At 44.5% G+C, this 19200-nt stretch overlaps 1 protein-coding gene across 1 annotated transcript in view; it reads right to left on the bottom strand.

Annotated features, from left to right (window-relative positions):
• The window catches only part of ADAMTS10 (ADAM metallopeptidase with thrombospondin type 1 motif 10), a 278682-nt gene that overhangs the window by 58855 nt on the left and 200627 nt on the right, over positions 1-19200 (bottom strand). Inside the window, exons 11-15 of the mRNA XM_086947210.1 lie at positions 16946-17087; positions 10484-10591; positions 8468-8613; positions 5868-5931; positions 3814-3916 (exon numbers count right to left, since the gene is read on the bottom strand). Of these exons, the coding sequence (XP_086803336.1) occupies positions 3814-3916; positions 5868-5931; positions 8468-8613; positions 10484-10591; positions 16946-17087 (563 nt within the window). The remainder of the gene's footprint in view (positions 1-3813; positions 3917-5867; positions 5932-8467; positions 8614-10483; positions 10592-16945; positions 17088-19200) is intronic.

Raw genomic sequence — 19200 nt, 5'->3', positions numbered from 1 at the left:
CTTTGAGGACATGCTGACCGCTCACTGGCCTCCAATTATGTATATGTAATGATTAAAAGTGTCTGTTTACTGCAGCTGTTCTGTTTCCCCCAGCATGCACTGCTTTCATGAACCAATCCTGATCCACCCTGTGCTTCGCCCTCCGCCAAAATAGAATTCACCCAAACCCAAACAAAACAATAGTCACATTCCAAGAGGCGATCTGCTGAACATTAACTGTGATCAGCCCTTTCCCAGGAACCGCACACACCCAAGACCTGCGGGAGATACCCAACCCTGAGAGGCGAACCAGAGCAGCAACAAACCACAAGGCAGAGTTTAAGTTCACCAACAACAGCCCAGAAATGTGAGACTTCGATGGATCGAACCACATTTCATGTGTAAAACTTACTAATACACAGAAATAATTATTTAAAAAATCTGTCGAATTTCAAAAGACATGATCACATCTGCTATATAATTCCACTGCCTTCCAAGCATGATTTTAGGCTTCATCCCCGAGCTAAACTATATTCGCCCCGGCATCTGTTTCAATTCCTTACATCCGTGACCACCGCACCACCAGACACAACCTTTCGTAGTACGCTTGAGTTAAGGTTTTGCTCGCACCTCTCATAACATAACGTGTATTTGTAAAGTGAACGTTCACCCAGAAGGGTATCTTGGCACTGAATAACAGATGTTCATCATTACCCAACTCAATGGTACTCATTTTATCGACCTCAGAAGGATGAAAGGCTGAACGGACCGGCCACGATTTGAACCTGTGACCATGAGGTCGAACACAGGCCCCTATTGTAGAAGCATTATTTATTTATTTAGACTTGTAATGTGCGTTATCACCCAGGTGTCTCTAAGCGCTTGTCAGAGCGTTCCCTCTAATTCGATGGGTGGGGCAGGGGGGCTGCTAGGACGTACCCCATGCCTCCAGGCAGAGCACAGTTTTAAGCTTCTTCCTGAAGGGTAGGAGATTTGTTTCCTTGTGCAGGCTCACTGGCAAGTTGTTCCAGGCCACTGCAATTGCGTTGGAGAAGGCTCGCCCTCCCATAGAGGATAGTTTGAAGCGGGGCAGACCAGAAAGGTGGCATCTGCTGATCGAAGAGTCCTGCTGGGAGCATAGGGGTCTAAGCGCTCCTTGATGTACCTTGGGGCTTGTCCGTACAGTGCTTTATGTGTGGTGGAGAGGCCCGTGAACATGATTCTCTGCTTAATTGGGAGCCAATGAAGCTCACGTAACAGTGGTGTAGCGTGTGTCCATCTTGGTTTTTTTAAGATTAATCTTGCTGCGTCGTTCATGACTGTTTGTAGTCTGGTCAACAGTTGTTGGGGGAGGCCAGCATACAAAGAGTTGCCATAATCCAGACGCGACAGGATCATAGCTGATACCGCCCGTCTGAGGGTAGCCGAGGTCAGGATTCGAGATAGTTTCGCAGTTGTCTTAGTAGGCCCACGCAAGTACCGACAACTGACGAGACTTGTTGTGTCATAGAAAGTTTGGCATCTATATGAATGCCCAGGCTTTTCACAGCCGCCGCTGGTTCCGGAGAGGGCCCTAGTTCTTTTGGCCAAAGGAGGTCATTCCAGGGGCTGGACGCTGTGGTAATCGCCAGCACCTCTGTTTTGTCCGGATTTATCTTTAGCAAATTGGCCGACATCCAATTGACCGTAAATTTTAGTATATTTTGCAATCTAACATATGCCATGGGTGAATTGTCAATTTGAATAATAATTTGAGTGTCATCTGCATAGTTATAGAGCCGGCACTCCATCTGGATTAATGCAGAGATCAAAGGTTGCAGATAGGCGTTAAAAAGTAGAGGTGAAAGTGCTGAGCCTTGGGGAACTCCACATGAGAGACCAGCTGGGTTGGAGACCAAATTTGCCAGTTGGACTCTCTGGGAAAGGTTTTTGAGAAATGATGTTAGCCAGGCATGCGCGGTGCCCTGAATGCAGAGGTGCCCCAGCCGTGACAATAACTGGTCATGGTTGACCATGTCAATTGCCGTGGAGAGATCTAACAGCACCAGGGCACACAGGTTTTTTTGTCTGCCCTGAGTCTCAGATCATCCAGCACGGAGAGCATAACCAATTCCATGCTGTGATGGGCCCTGAAGCCGGCCTGGTTCGGTTCTAAAAGATGATTATTTTCAAGATGGCGAGAGAGGTGTGGGAGAACGTGCCGTTCAATTACTTTGGCTAGGAAAGGCAGCTGTGATATAGGCCTACAAATGTTCAGATCCTGGTGTCTGCACCAGGCTTCTTTAAAAGCGGGATCAGGCTAGCCTCCTTGAAATTAGTTGGGACCTGTCCTGTTACCAAGGAACTGTTAAGAAGGGAGAGTACGTTGTCCTCTATTCCTGGCAGGGCTAGCTTAAATATCCTGGGTGGGCAGGGGTCCGCTGGTGACCCGGATTTCACTTGCCCCATCAGGACTGCCAGAGTCTTTTATAAGTGGGGGTAGCGTGGTTAGAGGGTGGACGATCATAGGGGGTGTCAGTGAGGGGCTTCTAGGACAGCTAAAGCACGGGGTGCAATGGATTTCTGTTAGGAGATCCAATGTTTTATTAGTAAAGAAAGACTGAAATTTGTGACAATCTTCTTGAGTAAAGGAGAGATTCTGCTCCTTGTTTTTTCTTAACTCGGTCAGAGCCTTAAAGGTTTCTTTCTGGGGATTACTTGCCGCAGAGATTCTGTCATGAAATTCGGCTTTCCTGGAGATAATTGCCTGTTTGTAGGTGGCATATGCAGGTGCATACGAGACCCGGGCGCTGGGTTCATACTCTTTACGCCAGGCTCTCTCGCTCTTGCGCAAAGATCGTTTCAGTAGCCTTACAGCATCGTTGAACCATGAGGCATTAGTCGTCTAAGCCACCAGACCCAGCTACCAGGATCTGATTCAATTTACTTACAACAGATCTCCCACTTCTCAACCTCTATTAACCCTTTGCATGCGTCAGCCAGCCGCCGGCCAGCTGCCGTCACGGTGGGCGTGTGCGGAGGACGGCCGGAGGCCGTCCGAACCACACCCAGTCATAAATCACCCGCACCGCGGCAGAATTAGCACCGCGGTCAACGAGTTAAAGGCTCCATCCAGTGTAAAGGGAAAAAATGTCTCCTTGCTCTGTCCAGCATCTCCATCAACCATCAACAACAGGCATTCTAGAATGTTGCTTCGTTTGATGACATCCAATAGAGTTTTGAGATCTATCGTGACATCATCCAATGGATGGCCCCTTTATTAGGGAAAACATAGTCACATCTTCTCTGCTCAAAGAACGCGTGTTTTGTGAGCTAAAGTACCTTTGTGTAAAATCGCAAACATTTCGGAGGTAGATTCCACTGTGGTGAAACACTGAAAATGCGGCTGTTGAAAGGAGGTAAAGGCAGAACCAACTGCCTTCACAGGTGAAAAAGAAGGAAGCACTCCATAGTGCAAAGCAAGCAAGTTAAACTTGCATGAGCACGCTCCTACATAAGTTACTCCTGTAAAAATATACAACTATCATAATTTTACTGACACACACAACTGCATTTCTTTGTTGACTTTTTAGGCTCTACTAACTCTCCCAAACGCAGGAGAAAGCCCAACAGATTTGACGGTCTCTTTATCTGGCAGGACAATGTTGAAGTCAAATACTTCACACACACTAGTGAAAACAATTTCTGACTGGTGTTTTCCTTGGGTTTCTAGAATACCACATTTGCCATAATAAATGGCGGAGTGGACTCTCAAGGTTGCAGACATACCTTGCTAATCAGCCGACAAGAGTGTATTTGTTATCTTAACATCCTCTATCTATACAGTTAACTTACCACCACGATAAGTCTTCCAGGTGTAATATTTCCCCCGAAAAGGAACATTATCAAACTCGGCGCACTGAAGCTCCCTGAAGTCTTGAGAGCTGGGTGGGCAGTCCTAGGAGAAAAAGAGACAAGAGGGGCCTTAGCTTAACTCTTATAAAACATATTGCAAGGGAAGCCTAGTCACTTATCTGCTTTTGAATAGGGCTTGGCGGGGAGTGTATCTTGCTTTTGAGCACCTCCACCAAGCTAAAGTGATGTGATCAGGGTCACACAATGCCAACAAAACAGAGTTATTCTCCACTCACAAATAAAATCGATCATATGCCATTCAACCAATAACTGTCTCATGTAATTATTTACACTAATCCGGATTAAAAACAGACTGTTGCTACTTTAGTAGCCGTTATGACTCTTGTAGGTTTGCTTTCGTCAATTTCCCTTTCTCAGATGCGGTTTCTCTTCTATAGGATGTATGTAGCACACAATAGGACTTTTGATGGCATCAAGGCATTTAAAGACTTTGACACTTTCCTCTTGGGTATCTGCAATGAAGGTATATAAGCGCCTTTAATACACTTACTATCAGATGGGATTTCTGAAGGCATCATTATCACACACTCACACTCACTCATACACTCACACACTCTTGAGGTTCTCTTATGCCTTTTAAAGCAAATGTATAGGAGGCATCAGCAACACTCAAAACTTTGAGTGTTGATTTATAATCCAGCGGATGCATCTGCTGTACAGGTCTCAACTCCTATTTCATATTTCAATAAATGTTCTTGTTAGTTGTGTTATCGGCATTCAAAACATAAAACATTAAACAATGTTGTCTTCTGTAATGCCACATTTATGTACTTCAATTTGCTTCTCTCTCTTGCACATCTTTGTTTATGGGCTGCCATGCAGCCGAGTCCAAGCCAGTTTATTTCCATCTAGTTACCAATTAAGTGTTGGTGTTTCCTATTGCTATCCACTTTTTTTCAGATGGTTACCCAAGGAATATATCCTTGGTAGTTAGCATTGGACTGTAAAAGGAGATCATACCTTTGACATTAAATCAAAATGTAGAGGTGCAAGGCAGAACCCTATGGTATGCAACATGTCACCTGAGAGGGGTTGGTATGGCCCACATTTACTGTGGCATATTAGGATTCTGGTAATGATCAATCCCATTGAATTCCTGGTTATAGCATCATAAGAGTCATTTTGGTCTCATTCCCTTTGCAGCTGTTAATCCTGCAGTACTTGAAGCTTCTCCTTCCTCACTCTCCCACAGTCCCATTCATTCAGACGGATGAATTGTTTGGAATATGCAGGCTTTTGGAGCAGTCCTTGCAAAACCATTGAGGCTGTTCAGGCTTATTCATTACACCATCCGAATACAACAAAGGCACTTTATGCTGACAGGACATCATTAAAGCAACCAGAGCATGATTGACAGAAAGGTCTGGGGCCAAAGCAATACAGGACTCTGGATGATTCTTTCATTTTTTGGAGGTACCTATTTCATGTATTAATAAAGACAAAACATTGCGTCTGGCACCATATAGTGATATGTCATGTATGGCAGATCATTATTGATAATGAAGGCGGCAGGCATGCTTACGAATACAAATCTACAAATTAACTTTACCAAAGGACCACAGGGCCCTAGAATGGTGGGGCATGGGACATAAGGACCCAAATGCAGTCCCTACTCTGACTTCTTGGGAAAGACCTGAATCCAGGAAGTTTCTTCGCAGAGAGACATCAACACAGAATATATAGAGGCTGCTAGTACTCTGATGCACACCTTATCCAATGATTACGTAGTGAAAAATGTGCTGTTTGGTAAGGCTTATAAAACACTAGAGGCTATGGTTCAGGCACCAGCATTATGCTATGTCTAGATCACTAGATTAAAGGCACTCACTAAGAAAAGTGGCACAGGGACTTGGTGCTAAAATCCAAACAAATGCCCTCATACGATTACTACAGGGGCAGAAGTCGATGCTAAGCAGCGTCGTCATGAAAGCCCTTGAAGGAGAATTGTTACAACTTTGTCAGAGTATACGTACGTCAGTGTTACAGGACCTGTAGTGCTTCCTCTCCCCCAGGCAGTATTTTCCACCGATGGTTGGCCTACAGATAAGAAACAAATTAAAACATGGATTTCTCGGATTAAAGGTTATATCCATAAGCTAGTTCGTAAGTACCTTTGTGCTTTCATCATCAGTCATTAGCTTCACCACAGACATTGGCACAGCCTTTTCCTAGCTAACTCCTATTGGTCCCTTCTGCAGACTCTATAAGGCTTCAATTCTAAAACCACCTAAAAACTGAAAACTAACTTCACAGAGAGTTTAAAACCAGCTCCACATGATTTGGAACCAGTCTGTGGGTAAGGGGTACAGTGAAGTGGATTAGGAGGTGAGCACGGAGCATCTCTGGATTTCGACAACGAACCAGAGAGCTGTAAGATGTTTGGCAGAGTAAATAGGCTGTACTGGGGTTCAAGAGTTCTATGACCATACAGAGACTATACTAAAATTTAGAAGCAGCTTTTATCATACAGTTTATAATGATGTTACATAAATTGGTTTGATCATAATAGAAAGCGCACTGACCTTTCTTTAGCAGATTAATTGATACAGAGAGTACACTGAAGTCATCAAGTCACCTCTGATGGTTTAGAATATGTAAAGATATTATAGAACTGGATCAAACCGCATAGATTATACTTATATTCAGAAATTAGCGCAGATCATATTCATACAAAGGCCTGGATTTACTAAGATTTGCCGTCATGAATGCGCTACTGTTATGGCACAGCAAATCTCACAATGCTTTTCTGGATTTACTAAGCCACGTAAACCCGAATTTGTGTTGCCTAGAAGGGATTTTACCCCAAAACTGATGTAAGGCGGCCAGGTTTTCCTTCCTGCACAAAAACTATGCTGACCACAAGGGAAGCACCCTTGTGCCATGACACAAGGGTGCCTGCATTGGCGCTAGGCTGCCACAAGTGCGCCAACGCGAGGACAGAACAGAAGTGTGCCACATATTAGTAAATATGATGCATTTCTATGCTTTCCCTTTCAGATACCGCACTGCAGCAAGTTTCTTTGCTGCGTTGCGTGAAAGTTTAGCAAATCTGGGCCAAAATATATACTGAGCGACATAATTAAGATGGCCCCTATTCTTTTATGGCATAAGGTATGGACTACAAGTAAAGCCAGTTTCAACAGGGACCTTTTAGAAGATTGCTTGGCCCTAGATGGGGTTGGAAATTTCAGATGGCTATCGTACGTAAGAACCTTACTTACCGAGCTAGGTCACCCAGAATATTATGAAAACCCGAGATCTCTGGATGGGGTTTTAAGATCAGTCTTCAAAAAAACACTAACTACCTATCTGGAAACTTTGAGATGGAATTCTGAAAAGCACAAACAAACCATCTTAAATTTTCAGGAAATCACCCCCAACGAAGGCTTGCAAATGTACCTAAATGTTGATCCTAGTCCGTACCACAGAATGCTTCTGTCCCGTTTACGCCTTGGGACTTTTTATCGCATGGTAACTTTACCTGACATGAACAATTGGTCAACTACGAAGCTGTTCTGCACATGTGACAATATCGCAGTGCAATCCAATCTGCATATACTGTTCTTTTGCACTTTTTATTCTAACCCCAGAAAACTTTATTTGAAACCTCTATTAAACCGCTGGGGTATAAGAAATTGCAGGCCAGCTTTCTCAAGATTGTTAAGACTTGAAGATGAGCATGTGATCTTTGCGGTATCTTGTTTTTTAAGAAATGTCATAATGTTGCGGAAAACCATGTGGTAAAACATCCCTTTTTTGGGTTCCACCCTGCTCATTGTTTCAGACAGTAGATATTGCACTTTAAAATGTATAGCATCTGAAATTCTTTTATCTGCCTGATTATCACACTTGTTGTTTTTAATTGTATGTGCATATGTAATCATTTATTAATTGTGATTATGACTTGACATATGTGTTGTGCTTTTATGATTTTATATGAAAATCGAATAAAGCTATATTTACTTACTTACTTACTTACTATACTGTTGTGTTATAACAAGACAAATTATACGATACTGGACTGAGTTTTTTTTAGATCCAAGACCAATCACACTGAGATTCGGCTAATATTTAAGAAACTGATCAAATCATAAACTAAATGGATATTCTAGTGCCAAATCAGATTATACTGTCATGATACTGCAATTATAGAATATATTTAGATCACACAGTTACTATAGTGTTAAGATACAGCTGAACAGAAGGTGTCAATGAATATACAATAAATTCTGGAGCCTTCTTTCGAACTAGCAGATTGGACTGGAATTTTACAATTGTTTTGTGAGAAAAAGAATAGCTATAAAAGCCACAACTTCATTATGTGGTTACAAATGCACAATTATCTAGTTAACAAAACTAGCAAAGTATCTGAAGCCTGGCAGTAATAGCATGCTTGAAATACTTCACACTTCATGGAGTGCTTTGGTGTATTTCTACGGTTCAGTGGAAAAATAAGCAGTCGTTCTTCTTAACACAATTCCTAGTTTTACTGAGCTCAGTGTACACTTGTCGATCAGTTCAAGTGTAAACCTCATTGAACCATAGATGGAAAAAGTTCTGAGTGAGCACCTACCTTGGGCTGTCGCAGTGCCGTATGGATGAAGACACTCCACCGCCGCACGTCCTGCTGCACTCTCCCCACGGAGACCACTGCCCCCAGGCTCCATCCACTCCCTCCGGCTTTGTACCAAATGGGACGCACTCCCTCTTGTAGCACCACTGAGGAAACACACACCTTCAAAGAGCAAGAAAACTAAACATCTTCTGGGGAGAGGAGTGCAGAAGGGGAGTGCTGGCTATGACTCTTCTCTGCCTTTTAGTGCAGGCAATGACAAACGATAAGACCCTTCCCACTTCTATTCCTCCACTATCCTTTTCAATCCAACTAACAGACTCACATGGCCACCACTCAAACACATTTCATATTTCTGTATACTAATTTCCTACTAATCCTGTTTGGGTTCCGAAGTAGCGGGCTACCCGCCAAAAAGCGATTCGACACCTCATCAGGGGTAGCAAGTGCTATATAAATGCAAACCCATCCCTCTTCTATCTCTCCACTATCCTTTTTCGATCCAAATAACAAACTCACATGTCCTTCGTTCAAATAAATGTCATATCTTCTTATACTAATTCACTTTGGGTTCCAGAGTAGCATGCTGCTCGTGGCGAAAGCAATTTGATGCCTCATCAGGGGTAGTAAGAGCTATATAAATGCAACTACACTTACATTACACAAGCACTAGGGATAAGTAAAGACAGCTTTCTTTGTAAATCAAAATCAGGGGGAAAGAAATAATTTCACCTGAAGCCTTCTCTTAATAACAAGACCAAAGGGCTTGATTTAGAGTTTGATGGAAAGAAAAATCCCCGACATGCGGAGGAAGTATTAAATCATTTTGCTAAATTGATTTGCTGGTGAGTGTATCCACAGGTGTAATGAAACAGGTGCTATTCACACAGAGATCAAACAAAGAAGTAGAAATGACTTGTTCCTTTTTTGCAGAGAGTATTTTTTGATTAACAAGTAACTATTTTAAGATTAGATCCAATATAATAGCGAGGAGGCCCTTGTCTTAGACCAGAATAGTTGGCTAATTTTTCTTGGTACAAAAGATCAAGTAAAACTATTTGCTTAAAATATTTGGGGTGCACCCATACACCCATACATTTAGTACGTAATATATACATTAAATTAAGGAGCTCACCTGCGAAATGTAGACCTTAACAAAAATAAAGTTTTAGACTATGAATTAGTTAGTCTTCATTACTGAAGTGTAACTTACTACAAGAGGACTCCAAGTCCCATATATTGCTTCATTCTTTGGGTTAACGCAGCAATTTGGGGGATGTCCTTCTAGGAAGCCTTGGTATTAGGGCCGATTAACAAAAGTGTAAAGTGAGCTATTCTGCGTTAGTAGTTCCTACGACACACATAGCTCAATTTCCTTCTATTTTAAGATTGGCTACACATTCTTAGTTGCAGGGCACTAGTTGTTTAACTCCTTGACCTTTCACTGTAGGGCAAACAACAAGTACCTCTAGGTCAGTACAATCAGCATGACCTTTGTCTCCTGTACTTTGGATCAGCTGTATGTTACTGATTTTCTGCAATATGAAGGGGTGCTTAGAAGCCATTAGGTTCAGTGAACGCAATACTATGAATTATGAATGAATAGCCTAAGCTATCGAGGTGGAGGCTGAAGAACTTTTTGTACTGATGGCAAGACACAACTCTTAGTACATACTTGAATCCCAAATGTCTAGCCAAAGTAAGATCTGAGTACTCTTAAGAAGCAGACTTATTTACTTATGAGAGGTCCTGGGTTTTTATGCAAGACAGACGCCAAAATCACAACAACATGTACCATATGCTTTGATTTTTTAAAATGTTTCATCCTCCTAGGTCTACTTTTTTTAAAAGCCCTGACAAGATAAATTTACTTTGGCTGAACTGCGACCTCTTTAATAGGCATCAAAATCAAGGGTGGAAACAGGGTTGGTTGACTTGTTTGATGCCTATAGCTCTTTTTTCCATGCAATTTAAGCCTGGCACAGAGGCTTATTTTGGTTTGGCTTGGTTCCTTACCCCTTTCTCAATTGAATTGGTCTGGCAGATAGTCCCCTCGGCAGCCGGGATACTGTTCGTGATGCAGCGGTTACTTTTGCTCAAGCACCACAACTCATTGCAAACTTCCTAGAAATAAGCAAAGAAACACAAGTGTTGTAATGAAGGAAGACCTGGTGGATATTTGCAAGACTTGAATGTGATTGTCTGTCTAAGGTTCCTTTGTTTTTAGATCTCTGCCTGCGTCGCACTGCGTAAGCAGTGGGCGGAGTCCGAGATTTTATGTTTTGGCTACAGTGGGGCTTGAACCCGCCCCTCTTCTCCATTGGCTAGCTTCCTAAACAGAGGCCAGCCATTGGAGGAGAGGGGCGTCACTCTGTTCAAGCCCCGTCTTTTTGCGATTCGGGAGCGTGTTTTTTGCAGTTTTTAAGCAGTGCCGTCATCCGTCACTCAACTACAAAAAACACGACCCCGAATCGCAAAAATGGCGCCGCTTTTGTGAAGTCATTTCTGGACGACCGCCGCCGGAGGAAGTCCAGAAGTTGCCGGTGGTGAACTCCGGGACTAAACGGCGCACATGGCCACTCATGGACGCATTAGCATGTATACTTCTGCCCCGCGCTCTCAGGTCGGCACTCGGGTCCCAGCGGTGCTGGCCGGCTCCATCATGTTTAAGGTGGTGTTCTCCCTCATTTCACCACAGTTTTGCCCAGGGCTGGATCCCAGCGCACTCTCATGGCCCGTGTTTCTCTCGGAGCTCAGAGTTTGCCCCCCATCCCTCCCTCCTCTTTCTGCGGTACCCGCAGCCCTTGTTGTGTGTAATGCGGTCTCTGACATAACCACGTATACTTTTCGTTGTTTGTTACTCTCGGAGCTTAGAGTCTGCCCCCCACCCCTCCCTCCTCTTTCCGCAGTACCCGCAGCCCTTGTGTGAAATGCGGTCTCCGACATAGCCACTGAATATTAGAACACGCATCTTGAAAAAAAGCTCACTGCATTCTTTAAATTTGCAAATGTATGCTTTTCGTTGTTTGTTACTGAGTATATTAGGGGTGGCTCTGTGTTTGCTGCACGTGCGTTTGTACATTTTTAGTGAATAAAACCATGGCGGGTGAAAGACTTGCTCGATGAGTTCAGTGCAGAGTGTGTTCAACAAATGCAGTGTCCGCGTATTTGAGTGCAGTGTTTGCTCAGAGCAACAACTGTTCAGTGAGCACAGTGCCTACTGGGGTTGGGGTGGCAGTACTTGTGCAATGAGCACAGTGCCTGCTCAGCCAGAACAGTATGTACTCACTGAGTTGAACATCTGAGTGCAGTATCGTGGTAACACAGCACCTGCCCTAAGGGTGCTGTACTGGTTGCGGACCGCAGCACTGGCCCACTAAGTACAGCACCCACCGTAGGAGCACAGGACCATGCTACTCTCACATCGCACTGCATGCACTGCCTGTGTAGTGCCCGCCTACCGGTGCAGCGCCGCCTGTGTTAATGCAGTGCCTGCTCCCGCACCCGGCAACACTCGCGCTTCAGCCAAATGTGCTATTTCTGCACATTCTACTTTCAATACAAACACGGAAATTCCCAAGATGAAAGCGGCCGAAGAGTTCCTGAGAGGGGGGCTGTAACAGGGAGGGGGCTATGAGGGATCGAGATGTGTTTACCTATTACAGTTTTTTAAAACAACTCCAGCGTCTTAAATAAAGAAAATTAATGCCAATGTCTGCTGCATGATTGAGCTCATTAAACCTCCTTCCCCCACTTGCGCCGCCACCTGAAACAACATTTACAGAAGAGCCCCTCTGCAGACACACGGTCACGACCCCAGCCCCAAAGCAAACACCCACCTTCAATGGGGCACGGACGGAAAAAGACTTCCTCGGGCCTTGGAGAGGGTCTGCAGCGAGCTCCACCTCAGCCACGAGCTTCTCCTCAGTCTCACCCCCAAACTCACCCTATGAGTTCTTCATCCCTACATCCTCCATCCTCCCCTCTCTTCCCTGCCCCAAGACAAGCACCCATCACCCTCAATGGGGCAAAGATAGAAAGACTTCGGCCTGTGAGAGAGTCTGTACCGAACTCTCCCTCGGTCATGAGGTTCTTCTCTGTCTCTCACCCCCCCCAGCCCCACACTCTGTGTCACTCAACCTACCAGCTCTTTATCCCCACACCTTCCCACCTCACACTCCCTCCCCACCCCAACACTAGCACCCACCATCAATGGGGCACAGATGGAAAGACTGCCTAGGGCCTGGGAGAGGGTCTGCAGCGAGCTCCCCCTCAGCCACAAACATTTCAGCAGTCTCACCCCAAACTCACCCTACGAGCTCTTCTTCTCCACACCCTCTCCTGAAAATGCTTATTATAAGTTGGAAGTGCAAGGGTGTGTTTTACCTGAGTGAACAGCTACAAACGTGCGTTGTTTATGAATATGTATGGTTTTATTTGGTCTTATTTTAACCAAAAACGTAAAGTCTACTTTTATAAAGTACAATAATGAGGACGTTTGTGTCTACTGTGGCCGGGGGAGACACACAGATGTCTCTCAGGGACTCCTGGTGACACAGACAGCTCATTGCCTACTGTGTTTCAGTGCCTGCTAGGGGACACACACTCCTCTGAGTTGACTGTGTATCTGCACCTACTGAGGGACACACATAGCTCTGAGCAAGACTCTATTTTTGTGCCTGCTGGAGACACACTGCTCTGGACAGGATGGGCCCCGGCCTGGTATCTTGTGTGGGGCACACAGAGCACTGGATAGTCTGTGACACACATTGCCCCGAACAGATTGTGTTTTAGTTCATTCTGGGGTCACACACTCCTCGGAGTAGAGTGGGTATTGGCCTGGAAAAGAATGACGTCTTAAGTCAGCTTTCCTAGCCTTGGCCTTTGAATATCTCTAGGAAAATGAAAGGATTCATCCTTTTCTTTAACCCTACATTGTTTGCGCTGCGCGCGCTGGAGTGTTTAAGATATAGTAGCCACAGTACAGCGCCTCCGGCGCTCATCTGGGCACTCTATGGGTCACTTTGTCCTCATTTCACACCCCCGGGTCTCCCACAGCCCAGTCTCCAGAGAAGATGCCAAAAGGGACTGATGTGTGTCAACAGTGCTCGCAATAGGAAGTCACTCTAACTCCATCAACTGTAATTAACCATAAGGAGTGAGTCAAATTTATATCACCCTCTTCAGCTCTGCCAGGGTATCTTTCCTTTTTTAATATAACAACTTTTGTTGTGTAGCGCTTAAACCAACGGGTCTGTGTTTTTAAACACTGTAAATGAAAAATGTCTCAATTTCCCAATGCCCGATGGATGGAAGGCTCAGTCAGCCTCGCCGGAATCCACAGACCACCTCACTTGCCGGGGACACGTGTTCAACTCAATGAGCCATATTGCCGTTCAGGATGAAAGCATTTCCCCGGAGTGTAGTGGAATGATGGAGATGCAATCTGGGAAGATAACTAACCTGTTGTTTAAGTAGCGCTTTACGCTGCTGCTGCACTTCTGGCACAGGCAGCAGGATCACAGTGTCATAGAAGAGGATGGGAGGGTGACAGAAAGGCAGACACAAAACAACAATCAGACAGGCACACACAGTCATAAAAGAGACAGAAAGCTTGAACAACAGACACACTACAACAGTCAGAGGCAGGAAACATCAGGCAGTCATGGGACACGCAGGCTGACAAAACAACAATCTGACTCAGTGAGAGGCTGACACGGTCACACAGTCAGAGAAAAAACAGGAAGATGGAAGGGCAGACTCACAGCAACAGTCACGAGCCAGTTCAGCCTTCTATGCTTACAGGCGTCAGTACATTGAGTGCCATTATAGCTACTAAGCTTAACTAACATCAGATATTTAATATGCAGAAAAATGCTCCAAAGTGTTCTATTAAAAAAGGCACTACAGTTACTGCTTTTATTCCTCTCAGATCCCCCTTCACCCACAACCTATTAGTAATTCAGTGCTTAATTTGTAAATAAAAAAGTGCCGGGCCCAAGGCCACTGCAGGGGACGCCTTTCCTTTCCGTTGTGCCATATAAGTGTGTTTGTGTGCCTGAATCTTGTTTTGTAGGTGGCTCTGTGTGGGTGGCTCTGTCTGTGTGAGGGTGGCTCTGTGTAGGTTGCTCTATGTGAATGACTGTGTGGGTAGCTCTATATGTGTGTGTGGGTGGCTTTGTGTGTGTGGCTCTGAGTGGGTATAAATGCAATAGGTCATGCATTTGCGAGCGATTAAGCTATTGGCAATGTAAATGACAATGCCATTTATTTATGATTTACATTTTTTTTTTAAAAGTCATGAGCAATGCCAATAGCTCTACCTCTAATAATGCCGAGACCATTGCATTGTAAATGCTTGTTTACACCTGAGTTAAAAAGGTTGCTTTTGTAGGACAAGAATTCTGCTCATTATTTGGCTTTGCCCAACACAAGCCTGTGATCCCTCTTGTCTGTCTGCGGTTCTACTCTGGATTGTAGTACCATATCTGCTAAAACTGAGAGCAGTTCACTACAAGATAAACGTCGGCATAAAGCACTGTGTTAATACAATAGAAATATACTGACCAAAAATCTATCTTACGCCCAGAAGTCTAGGCTTATCTCTAGTATGAGACTGAAGGTTTTAAATTAGGATTTTTTTTTAGAGCTGGTTGTCATTGGAGGATCTTTATCTGTGTGCAGACACTGCCCAACAATATAATGTCTAATGGTTAACCCTATCCATGCTGATGACGGAACCGCTCCGTCATCAGCCGCGGTGGCGCTGTGCTGATGACGGAGCGGTTCCGTCATGGCCAGGCCGCCGCGCCTGCGTGGCGCTGATTTCGCGCTTGCGCGGCGCGTTCTATTGAGCGGGCGGGGCCATGACGGAACCGCTCCGTCATGAGCACAGATCATCCGCGGCTGGTGACGGAGCGGTTCCGTCATCAGCATGCAAAAACGGCCCTGTAACAAAAACAGCCCCAAGAGGCCCAAAACCGGCCCCCACCCTTGCGGCGCACCAGGGAATTGCCCGGTGCCCGCAACGGCCAGTCTGGGCCTGCAGTTCTGCCTTTAAATTGAGAAGACTGTATAAGATATTTGTTCTGCTCTCTCTCCACTGTAGGAACAGTCAGGGTTTAACACTGAACAGTTAAAATACAGAGCCTTGTGAATCTCTTATCCCAAGGGGACTGAAGTTTGGTGGAAATGATGGAGTGTGATTTATTGCATTTCATGTTTTCTTCATTTCAGAATCTTTCTTTTAACTTCTGATTTTTAACTAATCAACAGCCCCTCCAACTTTTTTTAAACACATTTTTCTGTCTTAGGACATCCTCCGTTTTGATAAGTGCTTACTCCCTTTAAGAGGGCTCGGCATTAGTGGAGAGCATGAGATACAGTCTGTAGATCCATTATAGCAGCCAAGGGTAAACTTAAAAGGGTGCATTTTTATTCATTTTCGACTAATATGTTTGCATAACTGGTAATTCTGCTCTGCCACACACAAGACTCCTAGACTTTACTTTCTTGCAAACCTACATACCTTGTGATTCTGCCCACTGTACATAAACTATGCAGTCCTGTCTCAACCAAAGAGATACCTATACCTTTTGACTGGTCCTTATTCTTCTAATACTACCACTATTAAAAAATGCAAGCCCAACTGGTACTATAACAAATACAATTACACGTCTATAACTTTAGACTACCTTCAGAATCATCATTAGGACTCATATCTTAAATTGCTACAGGTACCGCTACAGTTACTCTGCTACTGTTAATACCTTTGCCTGGAAATACGACAGATACCTGAGCAACTTATGATTGTTATAACTGTAAATATGTAACCCTCAAAGATGCCACAGGACAGACAGCTCTGGTCTGATTTACTCCACTGGTCTATACCAGAAAGGCGAACTACACATAAGTATACGACTTGTTATCCAGTATTGGTATCTTTCATAGATTCACATGTCTGAATCATTCCACATCGCCGAGTGGGACGGGTATGCCCAGACGTGGGTCCTGTGCTCTCGATGCCACTGGAGTCAAGCTATCCTGGCTGATGAGGGCTGAAAGGCCGAAACCGGTCCTAGGATGCTTGTTTCCAGTCCAGGGAGGACCTGGCCTGGCAGTTCGGGCTGTACTGTTCCCATTGGGCGAAGGGTCAAGACTGATTTGCATATGGCTGGGTCCAAACTGGAATGGCATGGTGAGCAAAACAACAATGGATTAAGGCCCAGGTCTCTGTACTGGGGTGAAAGTATGACATTCTTCAGCATTCTGTCCATCAACTGTTCTTTTTGCATGAATCTATGAAAGATACCACTACTGGATAACCGTAGTTACAGATAAGTAACTTATTTTCTTTCTCTAGATAGCCGGGTAAAGGTGGGAAATCGGCAAAGACACATAACCATGAGGGCGTCCCAGTGTTATCACTAACCCCACCCGCATGTCTCAGTGCTCAAATAAAGCAGGAAGGCTCTCTACCCCGTATTTACACTGGCGAGATTTAACTCCGTACTGGAAGCGGCACTGCTCATCTGCATCGTATGCCTGTCCCGGAGCCACCGTTGGGTAGGTGAAGTCCATCTTCGGGGGTGCGTTGTTGAGGCACATTCCTAGACCGGAGCTGGACATGGAAGAGAACAAAAAGGTAAATATATTGAGGTAATTGCTAAAAAGAAATGCAGTTGTCGCTGATGGAGGGGTGAAGGAGAAGAACTGGTATGGTGGCTGGACAGTGGATTCAAACAGTGGAGTCAATTTGGGCAGCTGTAGAGATGAGAGGTAAGGTGGGAAAATAGTGAACTGGTAGAGTGAACATCTGACTACCAGAGGAAGTAGGAGTTGTAGAAAAGTTAGTTGGTGATTGGTAGGTTTGTACATTGCCGAAACAAATCATTGGCTTGTCGAATCATTGTAAATCAAAGGACAAGACAATACAAAAACATTGGCTTTTCCACGAAGTGTAATTCTCTTAAGAGACAATGAATAGCCAGTTGGATTGTCTGTCATATTAGATTCTACACTATTTTGAGTAAAATGCTCCTAAAAGAAATTTGCAAAGCTGCCACATGGAGGTTTGTGTACGCCACCTGCGATTACTACTACCTTCAATCTAATTCTGAAGCTGATACCTTATTTATTCACCTGCAGTCTCTCTAGAGAAGCCTATGTTCCTAGATGTCGATGCATTTAATATTGTGTTACCTTGAGCAATATACCATAGCAGCCATGGGTAGCAACTTTTCAGCTCCCGTAACATCACTAAGCTCTTGGATAGACATCAATGGAGGACTAAACAGAATATTGCTATGATTATTTCTAAACTCAAAACTCCTTGGCCTGGGATCAGGAATATTCAAATGTAGGAGGATCTATAAGCAGATGTAACTAAGTTAACAATTATTAAAGGAGAGTACGTTTCTCATGGGGGGACATACTTCAAGGGAAACTCTACGCTCATGTTTAAGTAAAGAACATTCTGAAGCATATTAAATTGCATAGTGCCACTGCCAGAAATATTCAGATCAACCATGCATTTGAAATGTTGAATGTAGAAAGCCTTCTAGTAATTCCTCCACTTTGGAGCTATCTATAGCCCAGGCTTAAGTACAGTTACTTTCTACTGCTCTGAAAGCGCTAAGGGCCTCAACCAGAATGACACAGAGTAGCATCCTGTAATTCTGCCCCCCTCCCCCCGGAGGGATCACTGGTAACTCTGCAGGGTCAAAGTTACCAGTTCTGATGTCTGGGACCACGAGAGTCCCTTAAGAAATGAAGAATTACCGGGGGAGAAGGTGATTCTGCCTAGGTTATTCCTCATTTTTCGTCATTATTTCACCCAGAGACTCTCCAGGTAAAATACAACAGATCCGTGAGTGAATGTAACATTATAATTCGAATGGAGCTGGTAACTCAAGTCGTCACTAATTGGAATTTAAATGACACTCTTAATGCGCATCTAAAGGGTCTGTGCATTAAGCTATTCAACCACTTCAGAGCTGACAACTTTTTTTTACTATTAGGAGCCTTAACGTTTGAGAAGGCAGTTGCACTAATCACACTAGTGCAGCTTTTCCGCTGCTGCCGATTCCTGCATTAGGGATAATGCATTATTTTTTCATGGGACACACTACCAGAGTTTTGATGTTAATAGCACGAGTGTTATTCCCCAATTTGATAGTAGTCTTTTTATTGTCATCATTAGAATGAAAGGCAGAGGTCGCCATGCTGGGACGCGAACTTGTGACCTACGGTCAGGCAGCTTTCAAAAGGGACCACTTAATTCAACGAGGCATCTTGTTAGCTCTGTGTCAACCTGCGAATAGGCAGAATTGGTCGTGGTGAGAGTATTTGTCACAGCTTAGGGGTTGCCAAGGGCATTCCTGAACTCCTACAGTCACTTACACTGTGTTTCTATTGACTCCAGTGGCCAAATTGTTATTAGGTGAGGCAGAAACTCGAGGCTAATTTGGAGGATGGGTTTTCCCTGGTGTGACAGTGTGTTTAGAGCAGAGGTGTGTGTGTGGAGTGGTGTGGCTCACTGGTTAGAGGCGGGAGACCCAGAAGCAGAGGTCGGCCCGGGACCAGGGTTCGATTCCCGACGCGGCAGGGTCTTGGGCCATGGTCAGCGGACTCGATAATTCTCACCTCGGTGCCTACTCCAACCATGGGTCCCACTTGGCAACTCTGGGCAATAGCTTGCTTAATCTCTACTAACGGCCCCATCAGCGCCGGGG

This window comes from Lissotriton vulgaris, chromosome 12 (genome assembly GCF_964263255.1).
Source record: "Lissotriton vulgaris chromosome 12, aLisVul1.2, whole genome shotgun sequence".
In the NCBI taxonomy this organism is placed as follows: domain Eukaryota; kingdom Metazoa; phylum Chordata; class Amphibia; order Caudata; family Salamandridae; genus Lissotriton; species Lissotriton vulgaris.
This window is presented reverse-complemented; position numbering and strand designations above follow the sequence as displayed.